The sequence below is a fragment of the Monodon monoceros genome, unplaced genomic scaffold, assembly GCF_005190385.1.
Source record: "Monodon monoceros isolate NGI ecotype Baffin Bay Population unplaced genomic scaffold, NGI_Narwhal_1 Super_Scaffold_5, whole genome shotgun sequence".
Classification (NCBI taxonomy): Eukaryota; Metazoa; Chordata; class Mammalia; order Artiodactyla; family Monodontidae; genus Monodon; species Monodon monoceros.
Window position 1 is genome coordinate 68,459,128 of NW_021703782.1, and position 25,535 is coordinate 68,484,662.

Sequence of the window (25,535 nt, forward strand, 5' to 3'; positions counted from 1 at the left end):
TTCTACTTTGAAATCGCCTTGGTCCTGTTTAGTAAGATCATTTTCTTAGGTCTAAGTTGAATTACTTGCATTTATGGCTTCTAGTGAGGAAACTAATTGATTTTAAAATATAGTCTAATAACTGTCACTGTTCCCATGGCCCATAAAAGTTTATTTCAAGCAAAGGAAGAAAGAAAAAAATCATAAATAGAAAGATGTTATCTGTAAGGAACAGATGCTATCTGTTGAATTTGGGTTCATCACTGAAGGAAAAATGTTATTGGTATAAACAAGAAAATTTCCGCAAGTGTTCAAAGTGATGCTATTAAAAGTGAAATAGCTAAGGGATATAGAAGCAGTATGTAGTAACTGAATGAACAGGGCTCCAACTCTCCATCTAAGATAACTGGGGACAAACCTCAGTTTCCTTCTGTGTAAAGGCAGAGGGGTAGACCAGAAGACCTCTAAGCCTCTTGTAAATCTGAATTCAAGAATTCTACGTGGGAATAGAGTCTGAATTACTGGCAATAAAATAAGTGTAGTCTGGAATATTACAGAAGGGCAACAAATAAGCCCCTCTGAGCAGGGCAAGTCCCAGGCACAGTTGCTTCGGTTGCAGACCCTCCTGCTTCTGCAACATCCTTCTTAAGGAGTGGTCTTCAAGAGTGCACTCTCTCTTCTGACCTGTCGCCGCTTTGTTTTACCCTGTTAGGCTTAGGAGTCTGTTAACCGTCTAATCAGTTGATTTTATTAACTAATTGCCATAAAAATATGGATGTAGGTTTAACACATTACCCTCCTGGGTAACAGAGCTGTGTGTTAACAGTAGCCCGGAGGAGCTAGCAGGCAGTGGCTACAGCAGGCTTCACGCAGTACTTAGTGCACAGGGAAAGCGGTGTGGAGCTCGGGAGTCTTTGAGACTGCCATCTTGCCCTGAGAGGTGGCAGAAAAGAGTGGTTAAGAACCAGGCTACCTGAATTCAAATCCTGGATCCGTCGCCTGTTATTTGAGCTGAAGCAAGTCTCTCAATCCTGGTTTGCTCATCTTGTTTTTTGGGGTTTTTTTTTTCTCAAAAAATGTTAGCTCACAGATCACACCGTTGTTGTAAGAATTAAATGAGTCAATACTTGTAAAACAGAGCCATGTTTGGCACTCCGCAAGTGCTCAGTAACTCTGAGCTGTTCTCACTTGCCCACCACGTGTTCAATCACCTTCTCTGTCTAAACTGTGAGTAGGAGCCTAAAGCCTACGAGTGTTTTAAATAAAGTTGATGTGAACACATAACGAAGGACACGCCATATGTATCTTGGCTACTTCTACCATCTGGTTGAGGAAGAAGTGACGTGACACAGTTATAAAACCTGAAACGCTATTTTTCTCTCTTAGCAATTCAGCCTGTGGCAGGGAGTAAAGAAGTGGTTGACATAGCACCTGTGACGACATCCACAACTGAGAGACGTAGAAAACTACACATCAGCTCTAATAACAAAAATATTCATTATGTTGCTCTCCTTAACCTGTGACTGTGTCGCAGGCACTTCACACACATTTAATTTTCACAAGCATCTTATATGATAAGTAAGACTATCACTCCCATTTTACAGATGTGGAGACAGAGGCTCAGAGATGTCTCATGACCTGCCCAGGGTCCTTTGGTTACTAAATGATAGAGGCAACTTCCATTCCAGGCTGTCTGATTCTGGAGTCCTTGTGCTTATCCATTATCCTGCTACTTGCTATGGGCTTAATATTCACAAACTGCATTGTCAATCAATAGGGGACAATCTGTTTAAGTGGAGTCACTAGGTCTTTCCAAAAGGACATGTTAAAAGGAAAAGGAAATAGGCACCATTTTTTGCTTTTATCCTACTTAGTATCTAAGTTCCTGAGTTTGCTATTGATTGGGAACACGTTTAAAACATACTGCAACAAAAACAATTGTTGGATGATCTGATCCATACCCAAAAAGGAAAGACTTCTAAGAATGCAGAAATCACAATTTCTTTGTGATTTAGAATCAGTAGGAGGTATTACAGAGAGAAGACTACAGCCAGAAACAGGAAGTTCAAGTAACCCTACCCAGGTCATTCTCCTCCTGGCCTTGAGTCTATTCCTCTATGAACTAGAGAAACTCCAAATTCATCCAGATTTTCTACACAGACACTGACCCCAAAATGAACCAGCATTTATTTTTCTTACTTATTTCAAGATACTATTAGTCTTTAGAGATCTCTAGATCTGCCTTAAATTTTCGAGATTTCTTCCATCAGACTTTTAGGGATGCAATTAGGTTGTTCTCCTAGTGCTCTCAAATTTAGCAGGCTCCTGAGCCTAGGTATTGCCTTGGTTCCCATTTCGTTAAAACGGCAATGCCATCTAGTGGACACAAACTCCTTCGAGTGTCGAATGGAGGTACTTATAAGAGCCACAACAATGTGATGCACTATGCTTTCCTGCACGATCCAAAAAACTGCCACTCATTTCACTAAAGCACTGAGTCCATAACAGTCTAATTGGGCAGGAGGGCATCAGTGGTGTAGTACAGCAGTTAAGAACTTTGGTTCTGGAGTCAGACTGCCTGAATTCAAAACCTCATTGTTCCTTTTCCCTCAGGCAGTTTACCCAACCTGAGTCTCAGTTGTAAACCTGAGATAATAATAATCCCTACCTGTGTGTGTGGAGTAAATGAGTTAATATTTGAAAATTCTTAGAACAGCTTCTGTCATGCATAAGCCTCATCATTATTATTATTATCAATATAATTGATCTTATAATGGTATTAATCTCATTATTACTTAATAACATTCTTGGTCATTACCTAATTACCTGTTATTGAGCCCCTAATGGTGCCTAGCAATATTCAACTCTTATAACAACCCTATTATGCCTGTTATGTAATTATTCGTATATCCATTTTACAGATGAAAACATTGAGGCTCAGAAGTTATAAAACTTGTTAAAAGCAAAGTAAGCATGTGAACCCAGGTCAAAGTAACATCAAAACTATATTAGTTAAAATAGTTAAAAACTATTTTAACTATCTTTCTTCCCATCAAACAAAGGGAGCCCCTCCCAAGTTAATGGCATTCCCACAACAAGACTTGCTTGGTGTTTGCTGCCTACCTGACGTCCTACTGGGCGCTACAAAGGAGCTTAGAGAGGGTGCACGCTGACATTTTGACTTGAGTTGATTAACAAGGATCTATACTAATCTGGCGGGTGACAAGTTGTCATAGAAAGAAGCCTGTGCTGACAAATATAGAAAATGTGGGGAATTCCCTGGCAGTCAGTGGTTAGCACTTGGTGCTTTCTCTGCCAGAGCCCAGGTTCAATCCCTGGTCAGGGAACTAAGATCCCGCAAGCCACACTGTGTGACCAAAAAATAAAATAAAACCGTCTAAAAAAGAAAATGTGATTTTAGCCACATTCTGACTGCGTGAATTGAGGCTATATCACACGAGAGAATTTTTTAACATCACTCTTGGCTGCTAGAAGTACTGATCTGCTTCCTCTCGTTTCTGAGGGAACAATGAAATTGTACAACCAGGTCATGATTCTGATTGGGCCATTGTAAAAGCAGATTAAAAAAAAAACACAGTTTTTGGATTAGCCCATACAGAATACAGTTTTGAAATTTTAATAAAAATGCATGTTTAAGAACCATAAAACAATACTAGCAACAGCATGCAGATCCCAAAAAGTCAATTAGTTGATTGTTATGAGTCAGGAATATTCCTCCTGAAAAACCATTGTCTTTCTAAAAGTGCACCAAAGGAACTACAGACTTCTAGGTTCAGGAACCCTAATAATAATACCTTATGGATAGACAGAAACAGAAAATGCCTTCATGCACATTAGCCAATTTAAGCCTCCTACCAGTGCCTTCAGGTGAGAAGTGAAGAAATCATCCCATTGCGCAGATGAAGAAATTAAGGGTCAGGAAGAGGGAGTGATTTTCCCAGGCATAGAGTTAGTTATGTGGTAAAGCTTAAGTTCTTATGTAGCTCATTCTGCTACTCTACACTTCCAGGCATTCTTTCAAAAGCATATTCTTTTTTTTTTTTTTAACATGTTTATTGGAGTATAATTGCTTTACAATGGTGTGTTAGTTTCTGCTTTGTAACAAAGTGAATCAGCTATACGTATACATATATCCCCATATCTCCTCCCTCTTGCGTCTCCCTCCCACCCTCCCTATCCCACCCCTCTAGGTAGTCACAAAGCACCGAGCTGACCTCCCTGTGCTATGCGGCTGCTTCCCACTAGCTGGCTATTTTACGTTTGGTAGTGTGTGCCAGGCACTCAAGGCAAGGAGAACACGGTTCCTGTCCTCACCGTCTAGGAGGCAGGCACGAAAATAAATAACTGCAGTTCAACGCCATGTATTCTAAATCCCGAGCATGACGATACCACAAACTCTCCTGCAGGTGAAGAAGATGGGGGGTATTGCTTACTCTGTGCCACAGCTCTTTTCAGGAATGTTTTATTCCCATAGTCTTGGGACTTGAAAAGAAAATGTGGGTAAGCAAGGAGGAAAGCATGAAACATTTCCAGAATAATATGCTTGGGTTTCTCAAAATCCCATAGGACAAAACACCATAAAATAAGAGAAGGGCAAAAGTAAGCTGCAAATTAATATTTGGCATCAGGTTTAACTGGGTTTAGCAGGAATTTTACTTCAAGCTGGCATGGTGGAGGTGTTATATCTTTGCAAATAAAATTTTGCAGTGGTTGGTGGCAGGGAAAGGAAGCTGGCTATAGGAAGATTGGCAAAGAAGCAGAGAGAGAAAATGGAAGGTCGTGTTTTTGCTCCCCCACTATAGCCCTCAGATGGGTTGGAGGATTCTGCAGGACTAATACTCTTAATGAAAGCTCATTTAAGCTCAAAGATGATTGACAGTGTATCCATGAGGTACCAGACAACAAGACAATTCAAACAGCCAAACAACATGCTTTTAAAAACAGGGAAAAAATCCATCAAATTAGTTTCAGTGCTAAGGGGATAGATTGCCTTTTACAAACATTATCTGAGTTTGCTGTTCAGTAATTTTCTCTCCAGATAAAGACAATGAAATCAATGAATTCATTGATCCCTCCTGTGTAATCTTCAATGTAGATTTACTTTCATATTCCTTTTGTGGTCTATTTATGGAGCCTGGAATTTTAAACATCAAAAATAGAAATAAACCTCTTTTTTTTTTAAGCAAATTCATCTATTACAGAAGCTGAGTATTAATAGAGGAGATTACAAAAAGGGATTGGCCTAAAGGTGACCTAATCCCTGTAATGTACTATTTTTTTCATCAAAGCTACATGGACACATAGAAGGTATTTCTAGTGATGTTTTATTGGGGGAAATTCTGTAAAAGTTGCTGGTGTTTCAGTTGTTATTTTTTTAAGAACCCCAAGCAGGTGCTATGGTCATAAGACAGCAGCTTCAATGATATAGGCTTTTACAGGTAAATATTTTACAACTGCCTAAACCTATTAAGCATATTCAACTACTCATTCAGAAATGGTACAGAGAATAGAATTTAACTCCAGCTATGTATTTCCTATGTCCTCTGGTGGCACCTTTATCAAATACAGGTAGGCATTCAATTTAGGAGCAAGTACCTAGTAAGTCATTAAAATGAACGAAAGTAGACTAAACTAATGAGAAAAAGCATTCAAGCAGTAAGGGACATGGAAATCCAGTGTCTTAGTTCTTTCTTTCTTGCCTTGAGGGAAGACATCTTGTGAACTTCCATTGTCATCTGACACCCCTGTCACCTTCACCCAAACACAGGTCCTATGCAGGCAGTTTAGGGAAGGGACATTGAAATTGGGACTCCTGATGGCGAGTTCACATACTAGCCATGTGAACTTGTTCAAAATTAGTTCAGCTTTCTGGAGCTCTGTCTCTTCATCTGAAAAATAAGGCAGATGGGCTCAGTGACTTTGAAGGATTATGGTTCTCCCAACTCCTGGTGGGAGCTTTGGCCATGTGCACAAATATTCCCTTTGTTCCAGCCACTTCCCAAGGAGAAGGGTAGGGTAGTGGAGAGGAGGGGAGGGGACTTAGAGGCAACTAGGCAATCCTGACCGATGCCGAAACAGCTGTCTCAAGGAGTAGGACCACACTCGGGAATTTCCATGGGGTGGAATGACCTGTCAACTATAAAGTTAATAACCACAGTCACATCAGAAGTGTGCACCAGCCTCTTCTCTTCATCCACACTCCTAAAAAAAAAAAAAAATGAACATCAAGGACAGCCAGGAGCTGATCAATGAGAGGCTGGTGGCCAATCTCAAACCATCCCTAGTTCATGTACAAAGTAAAGAGTGAGCCGCTGTATGGATACTTCAGGGCAAATCGACCTGTCCTCTCTGGCCCACTTCAACCTGACCACCTCCCCAAACCCCTCTTGAAAGAAAAAGGGGGACAAAACAATAAAGATATGGTCTTGACTGAGCCCCAGGCCTACCCACATCACCTTGATCACTTGAGAGGGATTTACTTGACTCCTCTGAAATTTTCATACTCCCTTGTTCTCTGCTTTCCATAGACTACATCCCAAGAGGCTGCTTATTTCCAGAATCCTGTCGTCTATCTCAAAAAAAAAAAAAGATCTTTACCATGGTCACAACTATAGTATTAACTAGTCCATGGCCATGAATTATTCTGGAGCATCCTGGGACAGAGGACACTATAGTTCTTCCCTAGAGTCATTCAAATCTGTATCTTTCTAGATATCCTTTAACAACCTGAAAAAGATGTCTTAACTCACCTAGTAATATGTTGTAGTCACTCTACTGTCGTGCTCAGTGCAATGATTCTCCACAACTGGAATAAATGGCATAATGTATACAAAAGTACTTTGTGACCAGCAAGGCTCTAAACATATATAAACATGATTTACACTATAAGTAATACACACATATATGCTCAGCTGAAGTACTTATAAACCTGCATATCTATTTATAGTACCTGTATGCAGATTAACCACTATATGCTTGTACCTCTGTCAGTACAGCTTTCCTTATGTGCTAGCATTCACTGGATTAGGTAAATCTTTTAAATCACCTTTTCTATTTTGAGTTGAAATTATGCAAAACTGATCTTCCTCAGTAGACTTCCCCTGGAGATACTAGTTTGGGATTAATTTTTGACTCAGAATTCAGAACTTCCTAAGAAGATTCTAAAATCCACCAACCAAAAAAAAAAAAAAAAACTGCTATTGGGAAGCTATTGGAAAACCAATTCCAATTTATGCACTCAGTTTCAAAAGCCATAGTAGACATGAAATATTCTGCAGTAAGGAAGAGGGAAGGAGATTTCATGAGGTTCTACCTATGACTTATTGAAGGAAGGAATGTTTATGCTTATAAGACAATCTCTGAAACAGCCCCACTGTTGACTAGTATTTCCCGCATTGCAAGCTTGACACTTAACTCTTAGAAAGAGCTCTGAATCACTTTTCCCCTGCCTGGGGTGAATAGGTACTGCTTTAGCCACATTTTCAAGCACCTATTTTGGGAAGAGCTGGGTGGGGTTAAAATGCCACATAGGCTATGGGACACAGAAATGTCAATTGATGGCCACGTTGATGGAGCTTGATACACTTTGGTTTTCATTACCATGGTATACAACCAACTTAACAGGCTCTCTCTGCCAACCAGTACAGGATTTATTTCTGTGATATTTACAAATGTGGGGAAACCTGTTGGAAATGTTTCTAGCTGGCAAGACTTTTTGTTTATTTTATTTTAGGATGTAAGCTATAGATAAGGATATATGACGATATACCCTTACTACTGAGAAGAAATTTATTATTTAAATCTGAGCCCTATTTATGCAGACTATTGTGGAACTGCTGTTTGGTTTTCAGACAGGTTTGCTCCAGGAACATTTGGTGCTAGACTATTTAGAAAACACTTATTTTAAAGCATTAGTCAATTAAAGGTATTATTTAAGCAATCATTACTTTTAAAAATTTAGATTAAATGTTTGAAAATGTAAAAATTGCCTCCAAAGATTTCTCCTGAATTAGTTCTTCCTAAAGGTCAGAATTATATTGGCTACATTTCCAAAGGGGGGTAAGGTTGGGGAGGGATTGCTTCTGTTTAAATTAACAGTCAATCCATATGTCAACAAAATCCAAATAGTAAAGGTCAGTCCTAATGATGGCCGTGAGCAATTTCCGTAATTAGGTTTTCATCATCTGTGACCCGCTAAGTGTCCTTTGAGTAATGTGTGGAGGTGTACTTTTTATTTTATTTTATTTATTTATTTATTTTTTGCGGTACGCGGGCCTCTCACTGTTGTGGCCTCTCCCGTTACGGAGCACAGGCTCCGGACGCGCAGGCTCAGCGGCCATGGCTCACGGCCCCAGCAGCTCCACGGCATGTGGGATCTTCCCCGACCGGGGCACGAACCCCTGTCCCCTGCATCGGCAGGCGGACTCTCAACCACTGCGCCACCAGGGAAGCCCAAGGAGGTGTACTTCTTAAAAGAGAGTAGGGAAATATTTTCATGGGCTCTAGATTATCTTGTTTTTGTTTGTTCTAAGACACTTCAAGTACTTTTAAGACTGTGAACTGTACTCCCACCTTCTGTAACTCTGCAAGACTTCTCCCTTGTGAGTCAAAAGAAAGAGAAATTCCTATTTAGCCCCTTAGACTCAAGTCGCCATGCTTTTACACAGCCCTTAGAAAATATCACTGCTGCCAAATCTTTCTATGGATAGAAAATCAAACCCAAAGAAACTAAGACTTTAAAATGTTAAGTGACTTCCCAAAGGGCGTGAAATAAAAGGCTCAATGGATTCATATTGGCTTCCTCCACCCTACAAGCTGCTTTCCTTAAAACTCACCAATTCTAGGGCGTTGAAGTATGTCGATCTTTTCTGATTGTTCTGTGTAGGAGGTCTTTTACTATGAAAGTTAGCTTCAAAAGGTAATGTTTTTATACTATATTCTTAATTTTCTTAGCTAGTTTGAAGAAAGGGAATTGTAATTTCCCCAAAACTAGACATGCACTATTGCAATGAAACAAAACACTTGTGATCCAAGACAGCTTTCCATTATTAAATTATTAAGAAGGCACCCTCGTAGATAGTTAATTTGTTTTGCTGTGTATGATGTTTTTTCCTTTGGATATACTCTGCTTAAATACAAATGCCCTATGGATTCTTTCAGTTTTTCTTTCTGCTTTAGTTTCAGTTTTCTTACTTCCTATTACAGTACTCTCACCTGAACTTCCTGAAATTTGATAAAATTTTAACCATTTTATTTATTAATCTGTTCATTCAGTCCTTTCCCAGATATTATTACTTGTAGTATTAATCTGATTTTTTTCACTGTTTTTCTCTGTGTTCATATTTTATTGTGTTTTATCACATTTTCATCATTTTTATAGTTAGTAACAATCTTATATTTTGTTAATATATTTTTCTGAAGCACTTTAACAACATTTTGGTTCAGATCTACATGAAGTAAAACTCAGTTATGCCATTCTCTGATGTAATAATTGGCAATAGAATTTGTTTGAAAAGGACACCAGAAGCTTTCCTAATTCACTGGTAAAAGAGTAATGAGTGGTTGGACATTGAAACTGAGCCAACAAATAAGTTATGGGTTATTTATGCCCCTAAATTCTTTTTTAAAAAATTTGAAGAACTTAAATGCTGAAAATATTACCTCCCTATTGAGGCTATGGATAACTAATAGATGGCTGTTTTAAGCTTAAATATTGATGTTTTTATGCTGGTAGCACAATTCTATTTATGCCCCCAAAATCATCATCTCTAAATAGAGATTAGAGAAATCAGAAAGGTCTCGAAAGTAACATTGTCCTCTCTGACAGTCATCTGTTACACACTAACCAGCAGACTTGTTCTATTTAAGGACCAAAAACGTATAAAACTGATAGTGTGTTGTCAAAAAGACAAAATGCACGCTTGGTTAAATGTTTCACCTTTAAACCAATTGTTCTAATGTATTAGAGTTACTGCCTCAGAGTGTGGATTCTGAGGAATCTTGATATTCTGAAAACCTAATGCAGGCACTTAAAACTTGCCTTGAGCAAGTCCATAGAGATATCCTGCCATTAATTCAAAGCGAATCCCCTAAGAATTTCCCTTTCACACTAGTAGTATAAACTAAACAGAGAATTGAGCAGTTCTCTAGATCCTTAAGGCAAGTGATAAATTAAAAATTCATTAATCATTTTGATTGAGGCTGAGATATAGTATTATAAGAAGAATACTTCCAAGTTTAAAAAAAAAAATCCCTTATGGAGGAAAATGAATAGGGGGTATAGTTCACCAAGAAGAAACCGTCCTTTCTCGTGAAGAAAAAAAAAAAAAAAGGAGGGGGAGGAGAAAGAATTAGGGACTTCAGATGCAGCCCCCTCTAGTGCTATATATAGCTTTGAGTCTCAGCTTTCTCGCCTTGATACAGTTGGGCCACGGGTGCTCTTGGTAATAACACTGAAAGCAGCAGTTTTTAAAGATATACTCAACTTTCCCCGCTCCCAGGATGTGGGATTCTAATGAAACCACCCGTGCAATCCGTGTCTGAGACACTGTAGCCTTTGGAGAGCGCCATTTGCTGAAATGTCTAGTGAGAGCTAAAATAAGCCCCTTTGGTGGAAAAAACCCGCTGAGTGGTTGAAATCAGAGCTGCAGAAGGTCACTTGCTATTTTAGTAGCTGCAAGCTGGTCCACATTTTATAACATTACAGTTATAAACAAGAAATTGTCACCTTACTTGTCAGTTTACTTACTTTTCACCAAAATAAGCAGATGTAGCCTTTTTCTACATAGTACTAGGCAATTTAGATGACTTCTTTCCAGACTTTGCTTTTCTATATGAATTAATACTTAACAAAATTTATTTTTCATATATTTCTTTAATATTACTTCAAAATATTATTTTTACACAATTAATTTACACAAAATATTATTAATATTTACACATATCATGCACATCTCAACCACCTGTAAATACCTTAAGGAGGGACTTCCTTCCTGCTTCTTTGATTTATTCCACAGATCACAGTGATGATTGATGAATCACAGTGTGGGGAGGGAGCCAAAGTTGCAGAGAGAGACAGGAGACCCAACTAATTTCTGGAATTATTTAGATACAGTCCATTTGGAAATGAAGGAAGGAGGTTAGTTCCAGCCCCAGGGTTCTACAATTTTTGCACACACTATTGAGAATTACCATCAATTTTATTCTAGTTTTCCCTTTAAAAATTTAATTTCTCTCTTCTTATTGCCTGTCATAAGTGGATTTAAGACCACCCCTAAAGCTTCTAGGGAAGTGTAACAATTTTAACAATATTTTTCAATATTTTTCATCAAAAATGATAAAGTATATTTGCCTATATCAATTATTTTTTAAACCTCTTTATTGAGATATAATCGACATACAAAAATCTGTCTGTATTTAATGTCTACAACTTAATGGGTTTGGAGATAAGTATACACTCATGAAACCATCACCACAACCTATGCCGAAAACATATCTCTATATCAATTATTTTAAAGATTTCTAGGATTATTCTTTCATTTGAATCACATGTTGTCATTTCTATCTCATAAAGTTACTTAATACATGAAGTTACAAATTCTATTAATTAGTTATAAGTCTTGGGCTCCAATAAGCCTTCCTTCAAGAATAGTATAAGGGTCAAAGTCTAAAAATAAAACAGCAATTTTATGGGGAAAAAAAGAGATGCAAGACAAAGTGAGAGCAGGATATTTTTCATGAAATTAACAAGTAGAAAATGAGGATCATGGACTTACTCTTAACCTATAATTACACACCCAGTTTTCCCTTGCCAGCATCAGTGTTTACATTTCCCCTCATCATGACTGAAAAGGAATGACTGGACTGAGCATATAAAATTGTTCTTCTCATTCCTTGTTGTTGTTTTATTAACTATCAAACAGCCCACATACTCTTAGTGAAATGGACAAAGCTCTGTCTCACTGATACATACGGAATCTTAACTACTGAGAAGATAACAGCTGCATTTTCAGGTCCACTTAAGAAATCTCTAGCCTCATCCCTGGTCTCAGGAAAAGGAGAGTGTAGAGTCCATGGGCGTCACCTCTGAAGGTGGTAGAATCTCCCATCATTCAGTCATTATTCAGTCATATTTCTGTTGCACCCATTATCCCAGCACAGTGCATGCTGACTCCTTCTTCAACATGTGCTTTCTGCAGCCCAAGCTGGTTAAAGGATCCGAAACTGGGCTCTGAGAAGCAACAGCAATCCAAATCAGGGAAACGGATGAAGGGTGTGCGATTGCCCAGAAAGATTCCAGATCCCCTGCTCTTTTACCTCAGTCTTTTTGTCTGGACTTTCTCATGTGGTTGGTCCCTAGAGATGACAGCGTTTACTATTACCTTTTCTATTTTTCCAGGCAAGGACTCTTGAAAGTTCCTTTGGCTCCCAGCAGGAACTCTGCATACTGTATTCATTGTCTCTCCCTTTTGTCCCTTCTTTTTAAATCCTTCTCCCCTTTTCACAACTGCAGACTCTCAGTCCAAGCAGACCATCTCCTCTGATGTTCATGCATCTTTCTAATCGACAGAATGAGCCTTCAGGCCTCGCTCCCGAGGGGGACCAAGTCTAGCTTTACCGTGTGGTTTATTGACCCCACCCCCACCCCCGGCCTGAGCCTTGAGAGGGTCAAGCCGGTTTTTGCACGTGGCTCACCTTTGCACTGCAGACCCGTGAAAGGAAGTGGAGAAGGATCGCTCCTGCTACTGCTGCGGCTGTGTCTTAGCTTTCATTGATATATGTCTTATGTCAAAAAGAGATTTGCCTTTTACTTCTCACCACAAGGGTATGGGAAATAATTGCCCATGTTTAATGTTAAAGCCATCATGAGTGCTTAGGCTTTAAGATCATCAAACAAAGGGTCAGTCTTAGCTTTCTAAAATCCTTTGTCAAATAAAGCAGAAAACGAGGGGACGAATGGATGGATGGATATTTTCAACATTATCTTTACTAACTCAACATTGGCTGAGTACCTACTATATTTAATTCACACACACACACACACACACACACACACACACACACACACACACACACACACACACACACACACACACACACACACACACACACACACACCCTGCTGGTCCTATGCATCCTCCTTTAGAATTGTCCTGAATCTAGCCCCTCCACTCTGACTCTGTCATTCTCACCTGTTCTAGAAGCTCCTCATATCTTGTCTGTATTTTTCACAACAGCCTGATTAATCTCACTTACTCCTTAATGCCATCTCATCTTCTTTGCCATGGCCAGTATCACCCTTTTAAAACAAAAAACTGACCATGTCACTCTCCTGCTTCACGGCTTCCACTAGCTCTTAATCGCCTACAAGGTAAAATCCAAACTCCATGGCCATGCTTATGCAGCTGTTCCATCTCCAGTCACAGTGTCTATCCCTAGTCTCTTTGTCCCCATCTCTTCAATGCACTCTGTATTGCAAACACTACAGACTTTTTGCTGGGAAAGACAGAGCTGATTTCAACGCCATTTGTTAGCTCTGTAAAAATGGGTCTAAAGTCACTCACTCTTTCTGAATCTCACTTTTTTCCTCAAAGGGAAATTGTTTGTAAAAGGTAAGGATTGTAAAGATGTACAGTTTAATGTCAGCAGTTATCTAGCTCAGAGCTAGTTTTCTCTCTGTGCCTTTCCATTATCCCCTCCACCTGATGTCTGTCTTTCTCTTCATGTGACAAATTCCTGCTCAGGCCCAGGTCAACAGGTATCTTCTCTGTGGATAGTTTTCTGCCTCCCTCTGACTGAGTTAGTTACTTTCTTCTTTGGGCTTCCACAATAACTCAGGGCATTTGTTACGTCATGATATGACATGATATTATTATAAGATCCTGTTAAAAAAAGAAAATGTCCTTTTTTAAACTCTGTACCTTAACTTGGTATATAATAGCTTCTCAAAAAGTATTTGTGAACATGTGAATGAATATATGAAGGCACTGTGCTGGGTTCTGCAGTCCATCTCTTGAAGAACTCACAATCTTGAAGGGTATAGAAACATCCATTCAAATAAGCACAGTGGGAGTCTGACTGGAATAAAGGTTCAGCTGGGGGGTGGAATTAAAGTGTAATGGCAGCTGGCCCTTCTACGTGGGACACTGGGAAGCAGGGAAACCTTCTCGAGGAATGGCCATCTGAGCAGAGTCCTAAAGCATCCATGTGGATTTAACTTTCAATTTTGCTTAATCTGCCCACATGTTTATTATGCCCACTCCTCATACCCCAAAGAACCCTAAACTTTGGTGGCAGAAGGCCAGGGAATTCTTAAACCTTGGCCAGCAATTCTCAGGAGATATTGTAAAGGAACAGATAAAAAGTTTTTCATAGTGCAATTTTGAGTGCAATTATAATTTTGCTTATAAACCCTGAAGCCTGTAAATTACTGACAAATCGGTATATCTTTGAAAATGAAAACAGACTACACCAAGAAGATAAATGTTTGAAAACTATAGAGCCATAAAAATCTTATGTTTTCATTATATACCTACTGAGGAATAGATATGTTCTTTTAAGAGTCTAAGTAATTAGACTGCCCAAATGAAATTGAAAAATGATGAACCATGACATACCAATCTATTTTAATATGATGTATAGAATATTTCCTGCCCTTTTTTACAACATAGGAGGACGTTCAATAAATTTTTGAATATAGGATTTTTTAAAGAAAGGATTTTTATAGCATGATAAGCAATGAAAGTCTAGAAATGCTCAATGCTGAATCCAATAGAGCATAGCCATAATCATAAGTTAGCATTTTGTAGCATCTTCTACATCCATCAGTTTATAGTTCTGATTGAACAACTTTAATAAATATCGAAATATCTTCCTTCAGTAGCACTGATTCCAAAATTAAATAGCTCCGTTTCAGCTCCACTGGGTGGTCAGATTCCTTCCCTGATGAAAAACTATGTAGAATGTCCTAATAATGACAATCGTGACTACCATTTACTCAGTGTTTATAATGTTCCAGGCAATGGATATACGAGATTTTTTTATTTCGAAGGTGCATTAGAAGCTTAAGCTTACATTTTTTATTCTCTATGTTACTAAAACTCAATTTATTTCACTCCATATATATCAGAAGCTTAGCAAGGTAAAAAAAGAAAACGGTACCTGAGTACTGCTTTGAGAATTATCCTGGAGAAATGAAATATTGCTATTTAGAAAGAACAGAAATTGCATTTAAAATGGCACCACCTGAAACACAAGAAAAACTCCATTTCTATATGAGCCAAGAACAGTTACCAGGCAGAAAATTTGGTCATCTTCATTCTACTCATATCCCACTTACAGAATTCCTAAGTACAGAATTCCAAGATGTCACCTTCACATGTTCAAATAGCAGAGGGGGGATTATGAGGGGACCTTCTGCCAGCTCTATCCAACTTCGGGGGACTCCCTGCAGGTTGTTAAGGAGAGCTCTTATGTCTGGTTCTATTACTCAACTTCCATACCTCGAAACCCAAAATAATCGATATTTAAGATACAATACTAAATACAACCCATTTGGAATAAATGGCCCCCCAAAATTGATTGTATTTATACTTTTTTTATGAATAAAACCATTTCCACTTTTTTAACTTTTTCAGGGAAAAATTTTATCTTATGAAAAATTTGAAAGAAGAATATAAGGGCCCTCATGACCCAGCTTCAAAATTATCACCTCATGAGTCCATATCATTTCATCTCCCTCTCACATTATTTATGGAAGATATCTACGTGGTTCCAAAGTAACATCTACAAAAATAATACCATCAGAGAAGTCTGGCTTCTATCCCTGTGCCCCCATTCTCTTCTCTTTCCTCTATAGAAAACTATTTTTTTAGATTATTGTTTAATCCTCCCTTTTTAAAATATAAGCAAAACATTTATATTTCAATTCCTCCTTTCTGAGATAAACACTGGGGATCTAGTGATTTTCCAAATATTTTAAAGTTTTTGGAGTTTACACTGACTGTTACAGTGTGACAAGTGTTACAAGACTGTGAGTGGACTTTCAGGCCAAAAATCAAGAAACATGGTACATGGTAATTTGTATTTATTTTAAAAATAAATATCTATTTGAACACTTTACAACTTTAAGACCCCAGTTTTGTGACCAAAATGAGGAGGAAAAGGCAGTTAATTTTGATAAAAAGACTGAAAAGTGAAAAAAAGCAGTAAAGAGTTTGTCTGGAGATTTTTAAATAGATAGTAATGTTAAAGACATGCTCATACAATTGGAGTATCTACAAAAGGCATTCCTACAGGAAACACATTAACAGCAGGTTTCTTTCTGCAGAGTGGGATTTTATTCACAAACCCTCAAACTGATATTCTTTCTCATAGATCGAATTGCACAGAACATCATTAAGTCCCATCTGGAGACATGTCAATACACCATGGAGGAGCTACACCAGCTGGCATGGCAGATCCACACATATGAAGAAATTAAAGCGTATCAAAGCAAGGTACTCTGGGAAACTACAGGAAAGTTTTTCTGTGATTTCTCTGTTTCTGGCTTTTTCAACCTCTGCACTGTTGACATTTCAGACTGGACAATTCTTTGCTGTAAGGATTGTCCTGCACATTGTAGGATGTTTAGCATCATCCTTGGTCTCTACCCACTAGGTGCCAGTAGCATCCCCTCACCCGTAGTTGTGACAACCCAAATGTCTCCAGATGTTGCCAAATGTTCCCTGGGGGGGCAAAACGACCCCGATTGAAAACCACTGCCCTATTTGAGTGACTGGGGAGACTGTGCCCACATCAGGTGATTTTAGGACATCTCATAGCGGTTTCTTGCAGCCAGGCAAGGAATAGGAGCAATTGAAAAAGTCATAGCAGGAATAATAGCTGCAAACTTACACTACAAAGATATGCAACAAAGCATTCTGAATGTTTCTTCTTGCCCTACATGTTTAAAAAGGACCAGAGGAAAAAGGGACAACTCACCCTACATTTTTACTGTTATTATTATTATTTTGATTATTTTTGTGTCCATTAGAGAAGGTTTTAAGAGAAGAAATTTGTTGCTGTTTTTGTTGTTGTTGTTTTGACTCACATTAATTTTCTACAGGATTGAGATCCATAATCACAAAACCTACTGGTAAATGAAATTTTAATAAAATATATAAATGTGTCTATATATAAATATATGACTACAACATACTGATTTTTCTCCAGTGGAATAATTAAATCTTACCACTTTTATATAAATAAGGAGACAAAAGCATAGGTATTGTTATGGTCAATAAAAAACAGAATTAACACATAACTTGGATTTATGTTTCCCATTCCAAAGAAAATAACCCAAGGATCAAAATACATTTCCGGAGTTCTATATTACTTAAGATAGTGATTTGATTTGATGTCTTTTCCCTTGAATTTTTTTTTTTTTTTTTTTTTTTTTGCGGTACACAGGCCTCTCACTGCTGTGGCCTCTCCCGTTGCGGAGCACAGGCTCCGGACGCGCAGGCTCCGGATGCGCAGGCTCGGCGGCCATGGCTCACGGCCCCAGCCGCTCCGCGGCATGTCTGATCTTCCTGGACCGGGGCACGAACCCGCGTCCCCTGCATCGGCAGGCGGACTCTCAACCACTGCGCCACCAGGGAAGCCCCCTTGAATTTTTTTTGTACCAAAAAGCAGTCTCCATAAGTTCTGGGAAAAGAACACAACATAAAAATATTACAGACTTAGTGTCTGTCAGGTACACGTGGAAATAATTTTTTGGAAGCCTGTGAATGAAATTGCTATTCCTCAGTGTAAGAGTTTGACTTTACAAAATAGACTAAAGAGCTTGAGTTTGTTTAGGTGAGGAGGAGGCAAAATAATAAAGAAACTATAAATGCCTATCTTTTTGTACTATTGCAATATTTCCATTATTTTAGCCTCATTACTTTGATAATTGTGGTGTATCAAGGTTCAAAGAGGTCAAAGCAATATCTTAGAAAATATTGCCTCTCTTCTAAAGGTGGGTAAATTCCTACCATGGACCCCAAGTGACAGGTAAGCGCCAGTTAGGGCAACCTTGAGTATTTCACTGAGTCTCCAAGTTGTTCTTTGCTCCATGTACATTCTGTGTTTTCTCTCTTGAAGTCCAGGGAAGCACTGTGGCAGCAATGTGCCATCCAGATCACTCACGCCATCCAATATGTGGTAGAGTTTGCAAAGCGAATAACAGGCTTCATGGAACTCTGTCAAAATGATCAAATCCTACTTCTGAAGTCAGGTAAGCAAGAAAATTCATGGGGGGCCTATTTTAGACCCGGAGGTGGTTGACCCTTAGCTTGCTGATAGTTCTAGAAAATCCTCCATCCAACGTGTAGCTCATTTTTACCACCCACGCTGTCAGCCAACTCCCAAAGGAAACTCTCAATAATAAAAATGCCCTGATAGTCATTCAGTTCCCCTTTGAAGTCAAATACAATTTTGCTTATTGAAAGTGGAGCTATTAATTGTGGAGGTTGAGATACCCAGCTTGACAGGCAGTGCTAGTAATTAGGGTGTCAAGGTGGCTGAATTGCTGAGCTGGCTCTAAAATGTACTACTTGCCTTCTGTTGGGGGGGAAAAAAATCCAGGCTAGCTGAGCTCTGCCTCTGTGGTCATTTCCAGTCATTTTAATGAGGATAGCCTGCAGCCAGAATACACCGGGAGAAACTCACTCTGCTCTAATCCTTCCTCCCACTTCTCCCTCACACTCTCTGACACACACACACTGTCACTTAGGAAGCAACTCAGGAAACTTTGCACATGATTGACTTTGCAGCTGCCATTATCCAAACAGGAAAAAAAATGTATTTGTCTTTTTTGGCCCCCTTTGAAAATAGAAAATAAGAACCACTATGGTGTTCATGTGAACCTTCATGGTCCTGGGCTATAGCAAATAATAATAACATAATTTATATATATGCAATAACATATATATATATATGTTTATGTTTACCTGTGACATCTCTTTTAATCTCGTGTGCTCAGTAATTATTTCCATCGTATAGAAGAGGAAGCAAAGATTCAGGGAAGTGAAGGGCTGTGTTCAATACCACGTAGCCAGTATCTGGCAAAGCTGGCTTATTTTTTTTTAATTAATTTTTACTGGAGTATAGTTGCTTTACAATGTTGTGTTAGTCTCTACTGTACAAAAAGAGGTGTGGAGAAAAGCTGCCTTTTGAACTTGAGCCAAACAAAAGAATTATTCTAAGTTGCTGCTGCTTCGTTACCAAATGATTAAGGTTGGTGCAAATCTTGACTCAAACATGAACCTGCTGTATTAGTTGCTGGATAAAAACAATCCCAAAACTTAGTTCACACAACGATAATCATTTATTTTGCTTCCAAAGCTACAGGTTGAGCAGGGCTTAGCAAGGGACGGCTTGTGGTGTTCCCTGAGGCAGCCTGACTGCGGGCAGGAGGACCCACTTGTGCACTGGCTCGTGTTCACGGCTGGCAGTTCGTGCTGGTTGACAGCCCGGAGTTCAGACAAGGCTTTGGGCTCAGGGGGGCCTCAGTTCCTACCCTGCACAGACTGCTTGGACGTTCTCACAGCATGGTGGCTAGGTTTCGAAAGTTAGCATTTCAAGAGAGCAAGGCAGAAGTGTGTAGCATTTTTCTGACTTAGCTTCAGAAGTCCCATAGGGTTACTTCCACTGCACCTGTTAGTCAAGGCAGTCATGTAGGCCCACCTGGGTTTAAGGGTAGGAGACATGGAATGTAGAAGAATGTAAGGGGTCAAGGGACGTGCCTTCCATATTGTAGATAGTGAATAAATGGTACCTATTATTGTTTTTCTCAGAAAAGCATTATTTCAATTAATATTTGCAGATTCCTTCTTATGCGTAAGCCTCTATGCTAAGGTGACATATGAGGGAAAGCAGATACATCAGCAGAACAAAGAAATAAAACACAGACATAAATATACATGGCAGCATTAAGAAAGGCACCAGGGGTACAGTTGGGTACAACATGGGTGTAGCCAAACCATCTATATGATGTTCTCATGCAAATTTCTGACTTCTGAGCCTGGGTGTCATCTTCCAACACACTGTGGGGCAAAAGCCCATTTCTCCAAAATGTGGAGAAACTTTGCAGTACTTGCTCAGGATGTCAGTAAATGTTCAGAGGGCAAAACAAAGGTAGTGAACTAATTCATTTAATAAATATTTATTAAGCACCCACTATGTGCCAGGGACTCTTCTAGGTGATGGAGATATAACAGTGAATACAATAACCACAGTTGCCTATGGCTGCAGACGAAGGTCCTGGCACCACTGGGCTAACAGAGAACTCAGAAATGTTAGGTCCATCAGGGTTGAACAAACTCCTTCATGTTGGGACTTCAACAGCCTTTGACCTGTGAATGTTGCTTATAACTCCCTGGAGTGGATAATGTTCAGCCTTTTGCCAAAACTTATTTGACCAAGAAACCCTCATTTCAAAGATACCAGGACATAAATGGTACCCTCAAGAAACATCCTGAAGGTGTCCCTATTGAAGTCATCGTATGCAGAAATATACACGGAGTGTGTTAAAAACTGAAGCAGAGAACAGGTTTCCCCAACAGCAAAACTTCTACAAAAGTTAACAGACTGAACTTGCCTGCTGCAAATCTCCTTTCTGGGCCACTTATGATCACCGGTGAATTCAAGAGTTGAAACTAACTTCATTATCAGTCAAAAACAGGGGGGAAAATGTATGCTTCTGAAGAAAATGTTTTTGCCCTTCATTTTAGTCACCTTTAAAGTGTATTTTATCTTTAATCCCTCACATAGACTTCAAGAGAGCTTTATTTCTAACATAGTTCTTTTTTACTTGGGAAGGAATCTTGAGGTGTTTCTGAATGTGTGTGTCTATGTGTCTATGTGTGTGTTTTAAAGTTTTTTAAAGTCTCTTGACCTATATGCAGTAGTAACCTCTTTATATATATATACACATTTGAAATTTTTTTCTCATAGGTTGCTTGGAAGTGGTTTTAGTGAGAATGTGCCGTGCCTTCAACCCATTAAACAACACTGTTCTGTTTGAAGGAAAATATGGAGGAATGCAAATGTTCAAGGCCTTAGGTGAGTTCACCTTTGATGATGACACAATTCTATTAACTACCACCAGTTTCTCCACTAAAAGAAATGCCTTGATTCTCTAACATGACTTAGTATCTCATTATTCAATAAGGGCTGGACTAGGGGAGCCTCCAGTGTTTCACCTAACTCCTCTGATTTTACAGTTGTGCCTCCAAATGTAAAAGGAAGGAAAGAAACGTGGACCCTGTTGACACGAACATGCTTCATTCAGAAATCAACAAAAACTGATTGTAAAGAACTGGGATGCATTCTAGGCATTCTTTGTAGGATCAGCTTTTCTTTTACCTTCTAGCTTACTGCTTCACAAAGAATGTTATGTAGACCACTGGTGGTCCATGGGTGACCTCTTACGTGTCTCATGCAAATTTATAATCATTAGTTAGGATGCTTAAAAGATGAGCTCTTTCATTTGTTTCGAACCCAGGGTAGTGACTTTCTCCCTGTTAATTCATGAAGTTCTGGGAGCACAGATAGCGTGGCTGCCAACCAGCCCAAAATGATCCCCAGACCATTCTTGTGGGAGGGCAGGACAGAGCCAGTCTCTGCAAGTGTGTCATTCACATCCAGTCATCAGTGCACGGCATGGATAAGAACGTTAGCAAAGATGGGCTGGTGCCAGGAAAGGTTTTAACAATTGACAGTGCCATTTGTTCCATATCCTGCCCACGGACATCAAAGAAGGCCACTGCCCTTTCACCTTTTGTGCTGTCAGTTGATATGGTAGCCAATGGCAAATCCATCGGGGCCGGCAGTGTTTCCCTCCCGCAGCTGATATACATCCATGGCATCTCCAAGGCTAGATTTTCAAGAAAGGAGGGAAAACCTTGGCAAGCAACTTGGGTATATTTCCAGCTTCATAAAATAAACATTTACCAAGGATCCGTGTAGGGATGAAGCATTATTTTGCCAGAATTCACAATGGCTAAGCAACTGACCTGCGAGTCATTCATTAGAAGGTAAACATAAATGAATGTTTGCTTCTCAATCGAATTTCCAGGAAATTACCAAATTGAAAGTCACTTCATCTCCATTCGCTTAGCTTGAGGCCCCTGGACATCCTACATTGCCAGTGACATCCTATAAGTGCCACTAAGACTGACAGCCCATGGCCCATTATACATGTTTTAGGTTTTCTATGAATGCTATGTCTGTGCTAAAGGATCCCCAAATCACTAATTTAAAATTTTTTAGTTGGAGCTAATTTCAAACTTACAAGATTAGATTGGGGTTATATATTCCCAGTTGGGTATTACAATGGGTGCAAACCATTTCTATCTGCCCCTCATTGGTAATGTTGACTTTCATTACCTGGTCAAGATGTTGCCCAATTTTCTCATTCTATAATTACCACTAAATCATTTGTTATGGTCAGGAACTTAGAGATATTTTTTCTGTGTGCCTAGTATGCAAATCCTTGAATAACTTCTTGATCATGGGACTTTTCTTACTATTGTCCCATTCTGTTCAAGTATTTTCATTTAATTTGCCTTCTTTTATAGGTTCTGATGACCTAGTGAATGAAGCATTTGACTTTGCAAAGAATTTGTGTTCCTTGCAGCTGACTGAAGAAGAGATTGCTTTGTTCTCATCTGCTGTTCTGATATCTCCAGGTAGGGAGGTCTGAGGTCCTTACCTTTTTAAAAAAAAAAAAAAAACTGTTTTGCTATCTTTAACATGAATTGCATCTACCTAAGCCAAGGTGCTCTGAAGAAACTTTAAAAGAACTATATTTTCTTTAGCAAGCTTGTGATATTTTTGGACAATTCAAAGAAAAGTAGCCTCAGGTTAATTTAAATATCAGTTTTGTCCCAAATGCAAGAGTAGGATGTGTGGTAAGGGTGACTCCAGATTCAGAAAAGCATGATCATTTCTTAACAGATAAATGAAGACAAATAATGGCCTGAGTTATAACTAAGTTCTATTTTGATTTTAAGAATAAAGGACATAGACAAAAATGTCCAGTTAGGCGAGACTTAGTAGAAATATACCTGAATGAACAAGCCAGCATAGAGACTAAAAAAAAGTAAAACATACATTTTCTCCTCTTTAAATATCTCTTTCGTCGGTTTTTCTATCCAAATTAATGTTGGCGTTCTCACTTCAGGCAAATGCCTCTTCTTTTTTTATGCAATATTAGAAGCTTTAAAAGGAGGTAAGGACAGCAGAGGAAAAAAATGGCTCTTACTAAAGACTGGTAAAGGAAGAATCTCCGATGTGGTGGTAGACATTCTAGGACAGGCTCTGTCACCAGGTATGTGTGTGACCTTAAACACTTGACCCCTCAGAGCCTCAGTTTCCTCACCTGTAAAGTAAGAGGGTTGAGCTTCATAATAATAAACACCTCATCTAGCTCTGAAATGCAGTAAACAGCAAATAGTTTTCAAAGAAGGTATGGTATGACATTTATAGATCAAATAGCACTATAGCCATTAAAATTCTTTTTAAAAGTATATGCTGGCTTGAAAATGTATGGAATCCTAATAAATGCATGGCTCAACCAGAATGAAAAGTCAGAGTTGCTCATTCAGTCATCTGTTCAGTTAGATTTGGGGTCAAGGAATAGCAGTTTTATTGACAGTTCTCTATGAAAAGAAAGACACATTCCTGGTCATTTTTATGGTCAAGAGACTCATTCCTTCTATAACCCGTTTATCTCTAGAGACTTGATCTTTTCTTATACCTAACATATTTTTCAGTGAGGCTGGAAGAAATTAATCTTCCCTGTGATGGGCCCTGTTGACATGTCACTCTAGCTATGTCTACCCATAATACGGCCTTTACACTTTGTATCTGTTAGGCTTTATTTACTTATTTTATGGGGATTTTTTAAATCTGCTTCTGTTTTTTATTTAACTACTTTATCAAAAATGGAAATTAGTTATCAACTGGCATATCATTACTAACAGTTTCTTTTGTGGCTCTGTCTAAAATCAAGCTGTTCCTCCAGGCTTTTTCCTTTTTCTTTTCTTTTTTTTTTTTTAAACCCTAGAAAGTTTCCCAGACTTGGCAACACAAAGATAAATGGAAGAAGTGACAAGCAATATTTATTTCTGGTAGCAACCACTTGCCAAATAATCTTCCTCCTACCGTTTTCTCATTGCATTTGATTGCTCCCATTGATTATAGTTCAGGTGAAGATCAGTTCTAAGCCTTTGAGTCCATGATGAGGGAGCTGGTTTCACTCTGGTTCCTGCTTAATCAAAGGAAGCATTACAAAAGTCACTGTCCTCGTAGGTATGCGTGTGACAAGTCAGTAAATTCCCAGCAGCAAATATTTAAGACATGGCATATCAAATCTAAACAATCCATGAAGATAACTGCCCCAGTTGGAAGGCAAGCCTGCTGCTTATGAGTTAGAAATCAGCTGAACTATGAGCCTTTTTCTAGGAAGAAATGCTAAAGCCATCAAACTCCACGGAGTTTGGAAGCATGTTATTTAGCTTATTCTACCCAGTGGGGAATCTTCCAGCCCCGGTCACAGACCCACACTCAGAGGCTTCTGCAACTCCAAGATACCTTGTTTGCCACCCTGGCCTAGTGCCATATTCAAAAAGGGAGGAAAGACAGTATTCCAGCCTGTGTAGGCTCCATCGCATGCCAGACCCCACCCTTCCGCCCAAGTTCTTGCCATAATAGTTACTGTCTATTCAGCTCCAGATAGTTTAGGGAAGGGAGAGGCAGGGGAACTTAATGTATTCTGATTGACAATTGTCACTGAAGGTTTTTGTGCTCACTTACGTAAGGGTTTGCTTAACTGTTGGCTAGACTTGTCCTGGCCCTGTCTAGGATTACAGAATCGAGTTTCTCACCTGACCTGAACTGTGTTCAGAAGGATCATGTCCAAGTTCTTTTCCATGAGTATTTGTTCAGAATTTGGAGACTCTAGGTGTCTCTTCATTGAAGTTTCAACCTTAGGCGTTGACACTGGGCTGAATTTTGTCACCATGGTATAAAGCGTCTAGGAAGAAAGGAAGGACGGAAGCAGGGAACAAAAGAGAGGGAGGGAGGGAGGAAAGAAAAAAGAAAGGAAAGTGGGAAAGGCTAAAGGAAAGGAGGGATTATCCTATCTATTAAATTCAATATAGAAAAAGAGGACTCAGGATTAAATTTTTTAATTGATTCATGTTGATGCTATATAAATTATAACTTAGCTTATAAAAGGGAAGGGAGATTCTGAATTCCAAAAACACTCCTTTACAATAGGTTTTCTTCACTTCTATAATTCATTTCTTCACAAATCATTAACGTAAACTTTGAAAGAAAATCTAAGCGTATGTCCAGAGAAAGAGTAAGAGATGTAAATTGTCACAGACAATAAGACACATGGAGTTTCTCTGAACCATTGTGTCTTTACCTCCACCCTGATTCTGTATGTCAATGTATTATACATTACTGTCATCATAGAATTGCTTATAAAATATTTGTTTTAGAAA

The 25,535-nt window shown here is 38.9% G+C and overlaps 1 protein-coding gene and 1 long non-coding RNA gene across 3 annotated transcripts in view; one reads left to right on the forward strand and one right to left on the reverse strand.

Annotated features, from left to right (window-relative positions):
* The window catches only part of RORB (RAR related orphan receptor B), a 181,837-nt gene that overhangs the window by 144,745 nt on the left and 11,557 nt on the right, over positions 1–25,535 (forward strand). For both annotated transcript variants that reach the window (XM_029203888.1, XM_029203887.1), the window contains exons 5-8: positions 16,375–16,496; positions 18,124–18,256; positions 20,977–21,084; positions 22,602–22,712. In XM_029203888.1, coding sequence (XP_029059721.1) covers positions 16,375–16,496; positions 18,124–18,256; positions 20,977–21,084; positions 22,602–22,712 — 474 coding nt within the window. The remainder of the gene's footprint in view (positions 1–16,374; positions 16,497–18,123; positions 18,257–20,976; positions 21,085–22,601; positions 22,713–25,535) is intronic.
* LOC114884720 lies at positions 17,440–25,451 on the reverse strand. Its single transcript, XR_003790885.1, has 3 exons — positions 24,912–25,451; positions 24,190–24,292; positions 17,440–17,685 (listed from the first exon to the last, which is right to left on the reverse strand). It is a non-coding gene; the product is annotated as an uncharacterized LOC114884720 (long non-coding RNA).